The sequence below is a fragment of the Pristiophorus japonicus genome, chromosome 22, assembly GCF_044704955.1.
Source record: "Pristiophorus japonicus isolate sPriJap1 chromosome 22, sPriJap1.hap1, whole genome shotgun sequence".
NCBI classification, from domain to species: domain Eukaryota; kingdom Metazoa; phylum Chordata; class Chondrichthyes; family Pristiophoridae; genus Pristiophorus; species Pristiophorus japonicus.
Window position 1 is genome coordinate 65,427,913 of NC_091998.1, and position 17,862 is coordinate 65,445,774.

Consider the following 17,862-nt stretch of genomic DNA (forward strand, 5'->3'; position numbering starts at 1 on the left):
AGGTCACCCGGGATAACTTCCCTGCTCTTCAAAATAGTGCCGTGGGATCTTTTACGTACATCTGAGAGAGTAGACGGGGCTTCGATTTAATGTCTCATCCAAAAGTCGGCACCTCTGACAGTGCAGCACTCCCTCAGAACTGAACTGGAGTGCCAGCCTAGATTTTTGTGCTCAAGTCCCTGGAGTGGGACATGAACCCACAACCTTCTGACTCAGAGGCGAGAGTGCTGCCAATGACACACTGACCAGGGCAGTAATCTGAGATTTTTTGTTTGGCTTGGTACTGTTATATATGTAATAACTCGATAGACTGAATACTATAAACTAACACATGTACAAACCTGGCTCAGCTTTATTAGGGCCCAAAGTGATTACATTACACGATGGCTCGCCTTTTATACCTGGGCCTCGCACACGTGCGTACAGCCCAATAACCTCCAACACTGGCGCCACCTGGTGGCTAGTAACCCCAAGCATACATACATGACAAGTACCAAACCAAGCAGTGCCTTTACTCACTACGGCACGGAGAGAGCTCGCCTTACAGTGACTACACTTTAGAACTACTATACTATTCTATGATTCTATGAAATGCAGTTCAAACAGTAAAGGAAAGAAAGAAAGGAAGAACTTGTATTTATATAGCGCCTTGCATGACCTCAGGACGTCCCAAAGTGCTTTACAGCCAATGAAGTACTTTTGAAGTACTTTTGAAACTCTATGAACAAGCTGGGTTCCTCTGTGTCATACTGAGCTGTAGGCTTGGCTTACCCCTCTAGCTAAGATCCCGGGGATAACGTCTCTATCTAAAGCCCGCTGAGTTCAAAGTTTGGAATTTTGTTCTTCTAAACAGTAATCTTTTCTCCCTCATTCCAGGCATTGCAAGTCCCAGGTTTGTCCGATGCACAACTTATACCTTCCCCTGCTCTCCGGAGATGGCCAAACTCTCCCATCTTCCCCTTGCTGCTGTTGTTAAACCACTGGCTACTCTACCAGAAGGCGAGGTGAGGATCTTTACCCGTGCCCTCCATCGCTTACCACGCCACCTGACTAGCAATCCTCACTTGCTTTGATATCACTATTTATTTTGCATGCTAAGGGGGAGAAATTCGGCTGCGCCTCTGTTGGGTTGTTAATACAGGTGGAGCGGTACTTTTAGCACCTTGAAAAAGTTTGTGTCTTTGCCCAGAAATTCGCCAGAATCGGTCGAAGAGCTGACAAGGGGTGCTAAATCAGCCGTTGCACACCAGAGCCTGACGGGGAGGTGGAGTGGCGATAACGAAAGTTTGGTCGGTACATCTTGCGCATACACGGAACTCCAAATCAGATCCCGGGAAAAGCCGAGTCTTAAAGACGCGGCACAGTAATGCACCCATTAAAGTTTTCAAACTCACTTGTTTCCCCCCGCACCGTTCTGTCTGTCTGCCGCTGCAAACTGAGAGGCTCCCGCACCGTGCTGTGTGTAAACATTGCACTGACTGCGACCTCCCAGGGAAGCGTTTCCTCATCCCTTTAAGTAGCCGTCGGTTAACGACTCTGCAGGCCCGGACCGGCTGTTTTTCCCGACGTTGTTATTGGCGGGCGCTCAGTGAGGCGGCCGCACCGAATTTACCGACCGGGGCGCGAGCGTGGGCGTTGCACCAGGACTGACGTCAGGATCGGAGCGATCGTCAGCAGCCCGGCACTACTGGTTTGTGTTCCCGGTGAGCCTGGAATGGATTATCCGTCGGGACGCTAAACGCTGCGGGCTCGGTCGTTAAGTTCTGACGCTCGCATTAACGCCCCCTCTGGCCGCTAACTGAGGCGTTAGACAATTGAAAATCCAGCCCTAATGTTTAAAAAGTGGGAAGGCATTCTGAAGGCTCAGAGCTAGGATTCTGAACTGCACAGAACGAGAGGATCTCTGGTTTGGTCCTTGATCCTGCCGAATAATGGACCTCAGTCAGGATTTAAAAAATCCATTTCAGGATGTGGATGTCGCTGGTGGCCCTGAGGTTTGATACAACGGAGTTTCTTTTTTATTAGTTCCTGGGATGTGGATGTCGCTGGCAAGGCCGGCATTTATTGCCCATTCCTAATCGCCCCTTGAGAAGGTGGTGGTGAGCCGCCTTCTTGAGCCGCTGCAGTCCGTGTGGTGAAGGTGCTCCCACAGTGCTGTTAGGGAGGGAGTTCCAGGATTGTGACCCAGCGACGATGAAGGAACGGCCGATATATTTCCCAGTCGGGATGGTGTGTGACTGGGAGGGGAACGTGGAGGTGGTAGTGTTCCCGTGCGCCTGCTGCCCTTGTCCTTCTAGGTGGTAGAGGGCGCGGGTTTGGGAGGTGCTGCCTTAGTTAGCTATGTCAGAGGCTAATCACGTGGGACTAGAGCAGTGGTTCTCAACCTTTTTGTGTTCGCGGCACACTTTCGAATACTAGAATTTTTGGCGGTACACTTGAAGGGATTAAAAGGTGAACACAGGTTAAAAAAAAAGTTTCAGAAAATTTAAAACACATTTTATTAATCACAGTATATGAAGATATATAACATTGTACACATGTATGTTATTAATTATTTTTTATTCTGAAAGTAACAATAAAATAATAAACTATAATAATAATTCCTCACATTAATTATAGATTAATTAGTATTTTAATGTGATACTTGAGCCTGACGTTTTTTAGTTATGTCACTAATATTAGGGCATATAACCGATAAGGCGACTCTCATTTTGTGTTCAAGTTCGCTAAGTTTTTCCCGTTTTTGCATTTGATGTTTGTAAGAGTTGAGAATCCTAATTCACAGAGATATGATGTTGAAAACTGCATCAGAATTATCAAGGCTTTTTTTGATATTGCAGGATATTCTTCTTTAATAGAGATCCAGTTCGCATCAAGAGACATATCTGAATGTTTCATTTCAAGACCGCGGTCTGTAGAAATAGAAGTCAATTCTTCTTCTTGCAATGTAAAATCAAAATCTGACGAGCTAATTGGAGAAAATGGATTTCTTACCCAATCACACTTCTCTACATCCAAAGGTGGAAAATATTTTTTGAAGTTGTTTCCAGTGATGCCAAATGCTCTATCACTATAGGAGCAACCTTTTTAATTCTGTGATTTGGTATCAAAGGGAACATTTCAAGATTTTTTTCTGTTGCTCTCTTTTTCCAGATTGAATTTTTTTTCTGAAAAGCTAATAGCTTGTCTGTAGGAACATAGAAACATAGAAACATAGAAACATAGAAACATAGAAAATAGGTGCAGGAGCAGGCCATTCGGCCCTTCTAGCCTGCACCGCCATTCAATGAGTTCATGGCTGAACATGCAACTTCAGTACCCCATTCCTGCTTTCTCACCATACCCCTTGATTCCCCTAGTAGTAAGGACTTCATCTAACTCCTTTTTGAATATATTTAGTGAATTGGCCTCAACAACTTTCTGTGGTAGAGAATTCCACAGGTTCACCACTCTCTGGGTGAAGAAATTCCTCCTCATCTCGGTCCTAAATGGCTTCCCCCTTATCCTTAGACTGTGTCCCCTGGTTCTGGACTTCCCCAACATTGGGAACATTCTTCCTGCATCTAACCTGTCTAACCCCGTCAGAATTTTAAACGTTTCTATGAGGTCCCCTCTCATTCTTCTGAACTCCAGTGAATACAAGCCCAGTTGATCCAGTCTTTCTTGATAGGTCAGTCCCGTCATCCCGGGAATCAGTCTGGTGAACCTTCGCTGCACTCCCTCAATAGCAAGAATGTCCTTCCTCAGGTTAGGAGACCAAAACTGTACACAATACTCCAGGTGTGGCCTCACCAAGGCCCTGTACAATTGTAGCAACACCTCCCTGCCCTTGTACTCAAATCCCCTCGCTATGAAGGCCAACATGCCATTTGCTTTCTTAACCGCCTGCTGTACCTGCATGCCAACCTTCAATGACTGATGTACCATGACACCCAGGTCTCTTTGCACCTCCCCTTTTCCTAATCTGTCACCATTCAGATAATAGTCTGTCTCTCTGTTTTTACCACCAAAGTGGATAACCTCACATTTATCCACATTATACTTCATCTGCCATGCATTTGCCCACTCACCTAACCTATCCAAGTCGCTCTACAGCCTCATAGAATCCTCCTTGCAGCTCACACTGCCACCCAACTTAGTGTCATCCGCAAATTTGGAGATACTACATTTAATCCCCTCGTCTAAATTATTAATGTACAGTGTAAACAGCTGGGGCCCCAGCACAGAACCTTGCGGTACCCCACTAGTCACTGCCTGCCATTCTGAAAAGTCCCCATTTACTCCTACTCTTTGCTTCCTGTCTGACAACCAGTTCTCAATCTATGTCAGCACACTACCCCCAATCCCATGTGCTTTAACTTTGCACATTAATCTCTTGTGTGGGACCTTGTCGAAAGCCTTCTGAAAGTCCAAATATACCACATCAACTGGTTCTCCCTTGTCCACTCTACTGGAAACATCCTCAAAAAATTCCAGAAGATTTGTCAAGCATGATTTCCCTTTCACAAATCCATGCTGACTTGGACCTATCATATTACCTCTTTCCAAATGCACTGCTATGACATCCTTAATAATTGATTCCATCATTTTACCCACTACCGATGTCAGGCTGACCGGTCTATAATTCCCTGTTTTCTCTCTCCCTCCTTTTTTAAAAAGTGGGGTTACATTGGCTACCCTCCACTCCATAGGAACTGATCCAGAGTCAATGGAATGTTGGAAAATGACTGTCAATGCATCCACTATTTCCAAGGCCACCTCCTTAAGTACTCTGGGATGCAGTCCATCAGGCCCTGCGGATTTATCGGCCTTCAATCCCATCAATTTCCCCAACACAATTTCCCGACTAATAAGGATTTCCCTCAGTTCCTCCTCCTTACTAGACCCTCCGACCCCTTTTATATCCGGAAGGTTGTTTGTGTCCTCCTCAGTGAATACTGAACCAAAGTACTTGTTCAATTGGTCCGCCATTTCTTTGTTCCCCGTTATGACTTCCCCTGATTCTGACTGCAGGGGACCTACGTTTGTCTTTACTAACCTTTTTCTCTTTACATATCTATAGAAGCTTTTGCAATCCGTCTTAATGTTCCCTGCAAGCTTCTTCTCGTACTCCATTTTCCCTGCCCTAATCAAACCCTTTGTCCTCCTCTGCTGAGTTCTAAATTTCTCCCAGTCCCCGGGTTCGCTGCCATTTCCTTGGCTTTAATGCTATCCCTGATTTCCCTTGATAGCCACGGTTGAGCCACCTTCCCTTTTTTATTTTTACGCCAGACAGGAATGTACAATTGTTGTAGTTCATCCATGCGGTCTCTAAATGTCTGCCATTGCCCATCCACAGTCAACCCCTTCAGTATCATTCGCCAATCTATCCTAGCCAATTCACGCCTCATACCTTCAAAGTTACCCTTCTTTAAGTTCTGGACCATGGTCTCTGAATTAACTGTTTCATTCTCCATCCTAATGCAGAATTCCACCATATTATGGTCACTCTTCCCCAAGGGGCCTCGCACAACGAGATTGCTAATTAATCCTCTCTCATTACACAACACCCAGTCTAAGATGGCCTCCCCCCTAGTTGGTTCCTCGACATATTGGTCTAAAAAAACCATCCCTTATGCACTCCAGGAAATCCTCCTCTACCGTATTGCTTCCAGAGGTGAGAATGTTTTCATTTCGCCCTTGTATACTGGTATTAACGCTGTTAAGACAATTAAATATACCTGCCAAATACGGCAACTTAACACACCACATTTCACTCTTAAGGTATTTGCAAAAGGTATCGTTTCCTTCTCTTTCAAAAAATACTGACAATTCTTCTTTAAATTCAAATACACGACATAAGATTTTTCCCCTTGAAAGCCATCTTACCTCTGTATGCAAAAGTAAACATTCGTGCTGTGCATCCATAGCTTTGCAGAGCTGTTTAAACAAGCGAGTTTTTAAAGGTCTTGATTTTATATAATTTACAATATTAACAACTTGATCTAACTCAGATTTTAATTCTAGCGGTAATGTCTTTGCAACAAGAGCTTCTCTATGCATAAAAGCAATGGGTGAATAATATATTTGGATTATGTTTTTTTGCGAGCGTAATGAATCCTTTGACACATCCCACCATAGATGGAGCACCGTCCGTGCAGAGTCCAACACATGAGTCCCATGAAATTTTCACGTTTTCTAAATATGAATTCACAGAATCAAATATGTCTTGACCTCTAGTATTTTCTGGAAGTTCTCTACAGCACAGAAATTGGTTCAATATCTCGTTTTCATGAATGAAGTGAACAAATGCTAATAATTGTGCTTTACCACTAATGTCGGTGGACTCGTCGATTTGCAAAGCAAAATTCGAGTTTGTACATTTCTCGGCTACATTTTCTTCAATGTTAGATGACATATCATTTATCTTTCTCTGAACTGTATCGTCAGGCAGCGGAATTTTTGCAATTTTTTGTTCCGCTTCATCGCCAAGCATTATTTTGACAATTTTCATACTTTTACACAATTTGGCGGCACAATGTGCCGCGGAACACCGGTTGAGAACCACTGGACTAGAGTCACATATAGGCCACGTCAGGTAGTGACGGCAGCTTTCCTTCCCTAAAGGACCAGTTGGGCTTTTACGACATTCCGATAGCTTCGAAGACACGTTTACTGATACCAGCTTTGTATTTAATTCCATATTTTATTTTTATAAACTTAATTCAAATTCTCCAACTGCCACGGTAGTATTTGAACTCACGGTCTCTGAGAGATTAACCCAGGCTCTGCGTTACTAACCACTACACCGTTGTGCTCAGAATAGCGGCAGTAGGGGAGCGGCAACGTGCTCCTCCCTCCCATGGTGGAATAACCTGCTGACATTCGCTGTCCTGGAGGGTTGGTCTTTGGACAAGGGCACGGGAGGGTGTCTGGCACTTGTGGAAAGAGTTAGTGCCCTCAGGAGGGGAAGGGAAAAAATTGCCTCGGAGAAGACCGTGAGTAAGAACATAAGAATGAGAAGTGTTGGTATTCTATCAGCTTCTGAAGCACCTTTTGTCTCCAGTAGCCCCACTCACCTTCCCTTCACTCCCTGAGACATTCCAATGTCCCTCCAGTCATTTTGCAGTCACACTGTTGGAAGGGCTTCACTTTCCTGAATGTCGTCTTTACTCGGTAATTTGTCTTTTTTAGGCTCCTGTGTGTTTGGTGGACCATGGGGAAGCTGGTCCGATACGGTGCGGGAAATGTGCAGCCTATATGTGCCCTCTGATGCAATTCCAGGACAATGGGCAAAGCTTCCAGTGCCCATTCTGCGATTCTGTCTCGCAGGGTAAGTGAGTCACCATTCATCTTAATTCAACACAGATTGAGAGGGCTGAGGGGAGGGGCGGTGGGGGGGGGTAATGGCGGCGGGGCGGGAAAGTTAGCGCCCGGGAACAGTTTGTGCCTCAGTCAGTAACATTGGGCAGCTGGGCTCTGAGTCAGGGGGCGCAGCGCTAAGGGAGGCGTTGTACCCCTCTCTCAGGGCGTTAGGATGGGAAACTCCCGAGCTAAAGAGCCGGGCCGGGAGCGCTCCCAGAGACGGTGGGGGGGGGGGGGGGGATAAAAACCTAACAAGAGCCACAAGAACATTCCCAAAACATTGCCCACGCCACCACAACACAAATCGCAAAAACAATGAAAAGTAAAAACAATCTCACTTACCTCAGGAGGCAGACAAAAGCAGGAAACTATGGACCAGTTAGCCTAACATCTGTGGTTGGGAAAATGTTGGAGTCCATTATTAAAGAAGCAGTAGCGGGACATTTGGAAAAGGAAAATTCGGTCAGGCAGAGTCAGCATGGATTTATGAAGGGAAGTCATGTTTAACAAATTTGCTAGATGTAATGAACAGGGTGGATAAAGGGGAACCAGTGGATGTGGTGTATTTGGACTTCCAGAAGGCATTCGATAAGGTGCCACATAAAAGGTTACTGCACAAGATAAAAGTTCACGGGGTTGGGGGTAATATATTCGCATGGATAGAGGATTGGCTAACTAACAGAGAACAGGGAGTCGGGATAAATAGTTCATTCTTTGGTTGGCAACCAGTAACTAGGGGGGTGCCGCAGGGATCAGTGCTAGGACCCCAACTGTTTACAATCTATATTAACGACTTGGAGAAGGGACTGAGTGTAACGTAGCCAAGTTTGCTGACGATACAAAGATGGGAGAAAAAGCAATGTGAGAGGAGGACACAAAAAATCTGCAAAAGGACATAGACAGGCTAAGTGAGTGGGCAAAAATTTGGCAGATGGAGTATAATGTTGGAAAGTGTGAGGTTATGAACTTTGGCAGAAAAAAAATCAAAGAGCAAGTTATTATTTAAATGGAGAAAGATTGCAAAGTGCCGCAGTACAGCGGGACCTGGGGGTACTTGTGCATGAAACACAAAAGGATAGTATGCAGGTACAGCAAGTGATCAGGCAGGTCAATGGAATCTTGGCCTTTATTGCAAAGGGGATGGAGTATAAAAGCAGGGAAGTCTTACTGCAGCTATACAAGGTATTGGTGAGGCCACACCTGGAATACTGCGTGCAGTTTTGGTTTCCATATTTATGAAAGGATATACTTGCTTTAGAGGCAGTTCAGAGAAGGTTGATTCCAGGGATGAGGGGGTTGACTTATGAGGAAAGGTTGAGTAGGTTAGGCCTCTACTCATTGGAATTCAGAAGAATGAGAGGTGATCTTATCGAAACGTATAAGATAATGAGGGGGCTTGACAAAGTGGATGCAGAGAGGATGTTTCCATTGATGGGGGAGACTAGAACTAGAGGGCATGATCTTAGAATAAGGGGCCGCCCATTTAAAACAGAAATGAGGAGAAATTTCTTCTCTCAGAGGGTTGTAAATCTGTGGAATTCGCTGCCTCAGAGAGCTGTGGAAGCTGGGACAGTGAATAAATTTAAGACAGAAATAGACAATTTCTTAAACGAAAAGGGGATAAGGGGTTATGGGGAGCGGGCGAGGAAGTGGAGCTGAGTCCATGATCAGATCAGCCATGATCTTATTAAATGGCGGAGCAGGCTCGAGGGGCTGTATGGCCTACTCCTGCTCCTATTTCTTATGTTCTTATGTTTTATTACTTACCTTTTCGCTGTCGGGGTGGTTGGACCACCCTGATTTCCCAGGCAGTCACTGTGGGGCGCGCTGCGGGGCAGATGGGTAGGGCTGAAGTCCAAACTTGCAACCAGGGGCGTTGTACACCGGGAGCAGCTCTTCCCCACGGTGCTACTCCGCGCCGCTGCTAAACCGGACCCGAGGATCACTGCGGGGCGCTGGAGGCTGACCGCCCGCCCAGAGTACCTCATCCCCGCCACTGCCCCCGCTCCGGGGCGGAGAGGACCCGAAAATCCATCCCGGACAGACTTTCACTGGAATTTTTGCACACTGGCAAAAATACACCTCACTATTCACAGTCCTTGGCTTGCCCCATTTGGGGAGAAGGGCGAGATATCCCTCTTTTCAATATTTCTCCTCTTTTGTTTTGCCTGTTCCTGTGCGACACACAACATAGAAACATAGAAAATAGGAGCAGTAGTAAGCCATTCGGCCCTTCGAGCCTGCACCGACATTCAATATGACCATATTCCCGCTTTTTCCCCATACCCCTTGATGTCTTTTGTTTCTAGAAATCTATCTCCCTTTTAAATATATTCAGTGACGTGGCCTCCACAGCCTTCTGTGGTAGAGAATTCCACAGGTTCACCACCCTCTGAGTGAAAACATTTCTCCTCATCTCGGTCTTAAATTTCCTACCCCGTATCCTGAGACTGTGACCCCTTGTTCTAGACTTCCCAGCCCCGGGGAAACATCCTCCCCACATCCAGTCTATCCAACCATGTCAGAATTTTATACGTTTCAATGAGATCCCCTCTCATTCTTCTAAACTCTAGTGAATACATCAGACATTCAATGTGCTTCCATTTGAACCAGCTTGTAGAGACGCGGTCAAATTAGCCTTCTCTCTCTGTGGGAAGCCAGCTCACCAACAACCGTGTCCTCAAACAAGGCCCGGACTTCACAGGTTAGTACATAGAAATATATAAGTTTTAACAAGCAAACAGGTCTTTTGGCCCAACGTCGATGGCAGCATTTACCCCTCCCCCCCATGTGAGCAAATAGTCCCAATCACATTTACCCACCTACTTCCCTTCATCCCCACTTCCACCATTCATTTATCCAATCGAATCTTGAATGTGGACTTTGTTTCTGCCTAGAAGTGAGTTCCACAGCCTCACAGCCTGTGAAGAAGTTTCTCCTGACCCTCTGATTTAAATCCCTTGCATTTAATCTTCTATCTATGGACCCTCGTTCTAGACCCCTCAGCTATCGACAATTGAAATAGCCTGCTTCTATCGACTCTGTCCCATTCTTTCATCGCTTTACACACGTCAATCGTAGTGGCTCAGAAGCTGCGTTGTTCTAATGGAGAAAACAATATACTGCTAGGGGAAGGAGTCACATGGACATTTTGGGGCCGAAATTGCCCTCCGTCCCAAACGGGGCGCATAATTCGAATTAAATCCATGGGGCGGAGAATAGCGAGAAATTGGCCTCTACATTTTTTAATGTGTCCGGGCTGTGTTTGGGGCGGCTGAGGGGCGGAAGTGGTTTGGGAGCGGGCCGTAAGGCGGGCGGTATCATCAGCGCTCCCCTTCAGTTAAAGGCGGAGGGCCGCTGCGGGCTCTGCAGCCACTTTAGCGGTGCCCAGGGGGCCACAGGGGAGGATCTTTGGCCGGCGCCCAAGACTTCAGAGTCGGCTGACACTTGAAATAAAATGGCGGCCTGCGTGACGCGCCCCCTCCCCTTTAAGGACACATGCGCCGCCCAGCCAATGGCAGTTTCCCGCCGGGAAAAGCTGTCGGGCGCACCAAGCTGCGGCAGCCACGGGGCGGTTTCTCTCGCGGGGCAGGACGGGGTCGCCGGGCGATAAGGAGTCGCCGCCAGGTGGCAGGGCGTCTGCGTGTATCCGACGGGGCGGGAACACGGGTCCCAGGGGCAATTTCTGAAGGGTCGGCCCATTCGCCTGACCCCGGGAAAGGCCTTACCCCCCCCCATTACCGCCTGCCAGTAATGGACCTTAAAGAGGGGGGAAATCCCGGCCCCTCTCTCTACTCCCTCTGCCCCAGTTGGTAAGTTGGGGATCCCGTGCCTTGAGGCCCATGGCTTGCTCACTGCTCAGCAGCTTTTAACCCAGGATTAGCGAGGGAGTACGGACAATAAAGTTCACACCGTAATGTAAAAAAGTCATTGTTTCAGAGTCCCAGTGGATCTTTTTCCGACAGCCCTGTGTTGTTTGTTCCTGTTGTCCGTGTGTTTTTCCCCACCAGTACCTGGCCACTATTTTCAGCCCATTGACTACACTGGGCAGCGAGCCGATCGTCCCATTCGGCCAGAGCTTTCCCGGGGCTCCTACGAGTTTGTGATGCACGAACAGCAATGCAAGGTAAGCTGCGACTGTGGGGACCAGCAGCAGTATGATGTACAGCAATGCGTGTACTCCAGGTCAGTTCACAGAGCCACTGTTACCGTCAGGATCCAAAGCAACTGTTCCCTGGATGAGTTGCTTTCACCCCCTTTATATTTCTAGGTGCACAAGACCTTGTTCACCTGCCAAACTCAATACAGAATAATATAGGATGCAAGTGGTAGAACTAATATATTTCTTACAATAAATAGGCTTTGCTAGCTCTTCGGGCGGGATTTCCGGCTTTGATGATTTCGGGGCGGTAATGGCGGCGGGGCGGGAAAGTTAGCGCCCAGGAACAGTTTGCGCCTCAGTCAGTAACATTGGTCAGCTGGGCCCTGAGTCAGGGGGCGCAGTGCTAAGGGAGGCGTTGTACCCCTCTCTCGGGGCGTTAGGATGGGAAACTCCCGAGCTAAAGAGCCGGGCCGGGAGCGCTCCCAGAGACGCCGGGCGGGGGCAGGGGGGGGGGAACCTAAAAAAAACATTCCCAAAACATTGCCCCCGCCAACACAACACAAATCGCAAAACAATGTAAAAGAACAAACCATCGCACTTACCTCAGGAGCCCATTACCCACCTCCCCGCTGTCGGGATGGTGGGACCGCCCTGATTTCCCGACGGTCACTGCGGGGCGCGCTGCGGGGCGGACGGGTCGGGTGAGAGACAAAACTCGCACCGGTGTCGCGACCAGGGGCGTTACACACCGGGAGCAGCCCTTACATAAGAACATAAGAATTACACCTGGAGTACTGCGTGCAGTTTTGGTCACCTTACTTAAGGAAGGATATACTGGCTTTGGAAGGGGTACAGAGACGATTCACTCGGCTGATTCCGGAGATGAGAGGGTTACCTTATGATGATAGATTGAGTAGACTGGGTCTTTACTCGTTGGAGTTCAGAAGGATGAGGGGTGATCTTATAGAAACATTTAAAATCATGAAAGGGATAGACAAGATAGAGGCAGAGAGGTTGTTTCCACTGGTCGAGGAGACTAGAACTAGGGGGCACAGCCTCAAAATACGGGGGAGACAATTTAAAACCCAGTTGAGAAGGAATTTCTTCTCCCAGAGGGTTGTGAATCTGTGGAATTCTCTGCCCAAGGAAGCAGTTGAGGCTAGCTCATTGAATGTATTCAAATCACAGATAGATAGATTTTTAACCAATAAGGGAATTAAGGTTTATGGGGAGCGGGCGGGTAAGTGGAGCTGAGTCCACGGCCAGATCAGCCATGATCTTGTTGAATGGCGGAGCAGGCTCGAGGGGCTAGATGGCCTACTCCTGTTCCTAATTCTTATGTTCTTATGAGTAGGCCATCTAGCCCCTCGAGCCTGCTCCACCATCCGGGCTGTGCTGCTCCGCGCTGCCGCTAAACCGGACCCGAGGATCGCCGCGGGGCGCTGGAGGCTGGCCGCCCGCCCAGAACACCTCACCCCCGCCATTGCTCCCGCTCCAGGGTGAGAAATGGAGCACAGAGGAGACGAAAGTCCAGCCCCTCGTGTATAGTAAACAAAGGCATCTCATGCTAAAATGCAATGATTTTCATACCTAGTTACGTGTCCCTTTCCTTACCAGTAAGGTATGTTACCTGCTTAATGGATCTTCTCAAAGACCCCAAATGAACTCTCCCACTTGAAAAAGACTGGCTGACAAATATGTGGAAACGGCCAGGGCCGTGTGAATTTAAATAACTGTCTATTAAATTCAAAAGAAGCTGCACAGGAACATAGGAACATGAGGAGGCTGCTTGGATTTTGACGCAAAAGATTATACAGCACAATCTTACTTTTTTATATCAGTGATGATAGGAACAGGAGGAGGCCATTCAGCTCCTCGAGCCTGTTCCGCCATTCAATGAGCAATGGCTGATCTGTGACCTATCTGTGTCGAAGTGTTTCCTAATTTCACTCCTGAAAGGTCTGTCTTTAATTTTTAGACTGTGCCCCGAGTCCGAGACTCCCCAACCAGCGGAGATAGTTTCTCTGTATCTACCTTATCTGTTCCCCTAATATCCTGTAAACATTGATCAGATCACCCCTTAACCTTCTAAATTCTAGGGAATACAAGCTTAATTTGTGTAATAAACATATATCAAACATATCACATTGAATGTTTATATTTGGTTTTGAGGGGCTTTCTGCCGCTCCCAAAACACTTATTTTTCAGACTAGCCAACAGATTATTATAACAACATGAGCTGGAAAATTCTTCTGAGTGAAGCTGTTTTTAATCCTGTCTATACCATGTCAATTAAAGAAGGCAATATCAAGCGAAACGGTCGATAAAAATGCATCACTTTGCTTATTGGTGACAAATCCAGTATTTAATTATTTCAAAAGGAGCTTCCAGTAATGTTTGTATTTGAATTGAGTGGTTTATATTCCAACGCACTCCTGGCTGGCCTTCCTACATAAACTAGAGGTGATCCAAAACTCGACAGCCCATGTCCTAACTCGCACCGAGTAGTACTCACCCATCACCCCTGTGCTCGCTGACCTATATTGGCTTCCGGTTAAGCGACGCCTCGAATTTAAAATTCTCCTCCTTGTTTTCAAATCCCTCCATGGTCTCGCCCCTCCCTATCTCTGGAATCTCCTCCAGCCCCACAACCCCCCGAGATGTCTGTGCTCTAATTCTACCCTCGAGTATCCCTGATTATAATCGCTCAACCATTGGTGGCCGTGCCTTCTGTTGCCTACACCCCAAACTCTGAAATTCCCTCCCTAAACCTCTGCCTCTCTTTCCTCCTTTAAGACACCCCTCAAAAACATACCTATTTGACCAAGCTTTTGGTCGCCTGCGTAACATTTTTCCTTATGTGGCTCGGTGTCAAATTTTGTTTTAGAAGACCCTTGTGAAGCATCTGTTAAAGGCGCTATATAAATGCAAGTTATTATTATTGTTATAGAGACAGAATATGATAGACCAGAGTGTATTCTAATGAGAGCTGTGAGATAGATTTAGAAATAATACAGCGATCAAGCCATAAACGCAGTCAAATCCATCAGACAGATGATCAGAGGCGCTGTTAGCAGGTGTAATGTACTTGCTTCATGGGTTCTTTGCTTAAGAATTCATAGCAACACATTGCTATTAAGAACTAGTTGGTTTATTAGCAAAGGTTTAACAATCACACTACACATTACCAGTTCATCCACCAGGCTCACAACCACCTGCCTCATCGTGGATCCCCCGAACCCAATTGGCTGGGGTTTTATTGAGTCTTGTGAACATCACGTGACTGGCTAAGCCACTCACAGTGCAACAGCTCTACAACTATTTTGAAGAGTAACTTTAAATCAAGTGGCCCCTTTTTTTTGAGGCACCAAAAACCACAATTTAACAATTTGAAATTAAAGGGAACCTTTTTCAAATCAGATCAAATTAAAATTCTGTTTCCTGTTGAAATGGTGCACTCCAGTCCCTCCGGCGCCCACCTCTCGCGGAAGGCCGCGAGCGTACCGGTGGACACTGCGTGCTCCATCTCCAGGGACACCCTGGCTCGGATGTAACTGCGGAAGAGAGGCAGGCAGTCAGGCTGAACGACCCCCTCGACCGCCCGCTGCCTGGACCGGTTAATGGCTACTTTTCAACAGCTCTACAACTCTTTTAGTTGTGAAACAAAATAAACAATTAGTTCAAGTGCCCCCTGAATAAAGGGGGGCGGGGGACACTCCAAACACTTTTCAATGCCCTTTTTTTTTGTTTTTTGTGTGGTTTTTTTTGGACACTAAAACCATAAATTATACAAGTGCCCCCTGGCTAAAAGGTCGGGGACACTAAAACCGGCAATAAAAACAAATTAAACTTTAAAATATATAAAATCAATTTAAAATTTGGTTGCCGGGGGTGATGATGCACTCCAGTGCCTCCGGCACCCACCTCTCGCGGAAGGCCGCGAGCGTACCGGTCGACACCGCCTGCTCCATCTCCAGGGACGCCCTGGCCCGGATGTAACTGCAGAAGAGAGGCAGGCAGTCGGGCTGAATGACCCCCTCGACCGCCCGCTGCCTGGACCGGTTGATGGCCCCCTTTCAACAGCGCTACAATCCTGTGAGCATCCTCACAGATGCATACATTGCAAGGAGTGCTTGTGTTCCAGGGTTGGTTTCACCCTCCCGTTGACACTTCCACTCAGCGCCATCCTCCATCGAGGCAGAAGTGGTTCGGTTGGCAGCTCACAAGACCCTCAGCCCCTGCCACCCACCACAGTTTGTTTTTCGGACGGCAGCCGACTGCGTTTCCTGTCGACTCTGCTTCCCAAAGACAGGAGCCTCCGCCGAGAGAGCCTGAATAGCTCCCGTTGTATTGGGGCTTCCAGTGAGGGTCAGGGTTTGTGGTCGGGGTCTGATGTAAAAATAATCCTGGCGGTTTCTCCACCCTCCTCCTTTGTTCTGCCTCAGGGCGATCGGGGCCCGAGCTCAGCGGGATTCATTTTCATGATCGACGTGTCCTACAACGCCGTGAGGAGCGGGCTGCTCCGGCTGACCTGCGCTGAGTTGAAGAAGGTGGTGCAGTGCTTGCCCAGGTAGGGAGCCGTCAGCACATAACGTTGTCCATTTGCAGTGATTAGTGTCAGCCGGGGCTCGGTGTGACACTCTCGCAATTTAAGTCAGAAGGTTTTGGGTTCGAGTCCCACTCCAGGGACTTGAGCACAAAAAAAAAGAGGCTGACACTCCAGTGCAGTGCTGAGGGAGTGCTGCACTGTCGGAGGTGCCGTCTGTCGGATGAGGCGTTAAACTGAGGCCCCGTCTGCTCTCTCAGGTGGATGTAAAAGATCCCATGGCACTATTTCGAAGAAGAGCAGGGGAGTTATCCCCGGTGTCCTGGAACCAATATTTATCGCTCAATCAACATAACAAAAACAGATTATCTGGTCATTATCACAATGCTGTTTGTGGGAGCTTGCTGTGCGCAAATTGGCTGCCGCGTTTCCCACATTACAACAGTGACTACACTCCAAAAGTACTTCATTGGCTGTAAAGCGCTTTGCAACGTCTGATGGTCGTGAAAGGCGCTATATAAATCCAAGTCTTTCTTTCTATTGAACCTTGAGGTATGTTCAGCCTCCACCCAGGCCTTCAAATGCTAACAACAGTCACACGATCCTGAGTGTATCCTCTTTGGGCCGAACTGAACATGCGGAACGTTTAAAGAAATCTCATTTCGGTGACAGAAATGCTTGGCAAACTCTGTTTCTATTTGTTCACAGCACAATATGTGACTAAATGACAATGAGGTGTATTGATGTAAAAAGCTGTACGACTCCTGTCTGACTCTCAACATTCGCGTATACAAATTATTACCCTATAAATTCCAATACCTGGTTTCTTTCAATGGGCTGAACCACGCTACAATAAATAAGCACACAATTAGGAGCAGGAGTAGGCCATACTCCCCTCGAGCCTGCTCCGCCATTTAATAAGATCTTGGCTGATCTTCGACCTCAACTCCACTTTCCCGCACAATCCCCATATCCCTGGAGTCCAAATATCTATCGATCTCAGCCCTGAATATACTCAAAGACTGAGCCTCCACAGCCCTCTGGGGTAGAGAATTCCAAAGATTCACAACAGTCTGAGTGAAGAAATTCCTCCTCATCTCAGTCTTAAATTGCTGACCCCTTATCTTGAGACTGTGACCACTGGTTCTAGACTCTCCAGCCCGGGGGAAACAAATTCTCAGCATCTACCTGGGCAATTGCCTCAGAATCTTGTATTTGGGCCCATACTCTCTGGAGTTTAGAAGAATGAGAGGTGATACCATTGAAACATACAAGACACTGAGGGGGATTGATAGGGTAGGTGCTGAGAGGATGTTTCCCCCGGGCTGGAGAGTCTAGAACCAGGGGTCACAGTCTCAGGATAAGGGGTCAGCCATTTAGGACTGAGATGAGGAGGAATTTCTTCACTCAGAGGGTGGTGAATCTTTGGAATTCTCTGCCCCAGAACGCTGTGGATGCTGAATTGTTGAGTATATTCAAGGCTGAGATCGATAGATATTTGGACATTAGGGGAATCAAGGGATATGGGGATCAGACGGCAAAGTGGAGTTAACATAGAAACATAGAAACATAGAAAATAGGTGCAGGAGCAGGCCATTCAGCCCTTCTAGCCTGCACCGCCATTCAATGAGTTCATGGCTGAACATGAAACTTCAGTACCCCCTTCCTGCTTTCTCGCCATAACCCTTGATCCCCCGAGTAGTAAGGACTTCATCTAACTCCCTTTTGAATATATTTAGTGAATTGGCCTCAACTACTTTCTGTGGTAGAGAATTCCACAGGTTCACCACTCTCTGGGTGAAGAAGTTTCTCCTCATCTCGGTCCTAAATGGCTTACCCCTTATCCTCAGACTGTGACCCCTGGTTCTGG

The 17,862-nt window shown here is 47.2% G+C and overlaps 1 protein-coding gene across 1 annotated transcript in view; it reads left to right on the plus strand.

The window, feature by feature from the left end:
* Nucleotides 1-17,862, plus strand: part of LOC139235123 (protein transport protein Sec24C-like) — a 71,764-nt gene that overhangs the window by 19,285 nt on the left and 34,617 nt on the right. The window contains exons 7-10 of the mRNA XM_070866317.1: nucleotides 877-1,004; nucleotides 7,174-7,312; nucleotides 11,355-11,470; nucleotides 15,892-16,016. Of these exons, the coding sequence (XP_070722418.1) occupies nucleotides 877-1,004; nucleotides 7,174-7,312; nucleotides 11,355-11,470; nucleotides 15,892-16,016 (508 nt within the window). The remainder of the gene's footprint in view (nucleotides 1-876; nucleotides 1,005-7,173; nucleotides 7,313-11,354; nucleotides 11,471-15,891; nucleotides 16,017-17,862) is intronic.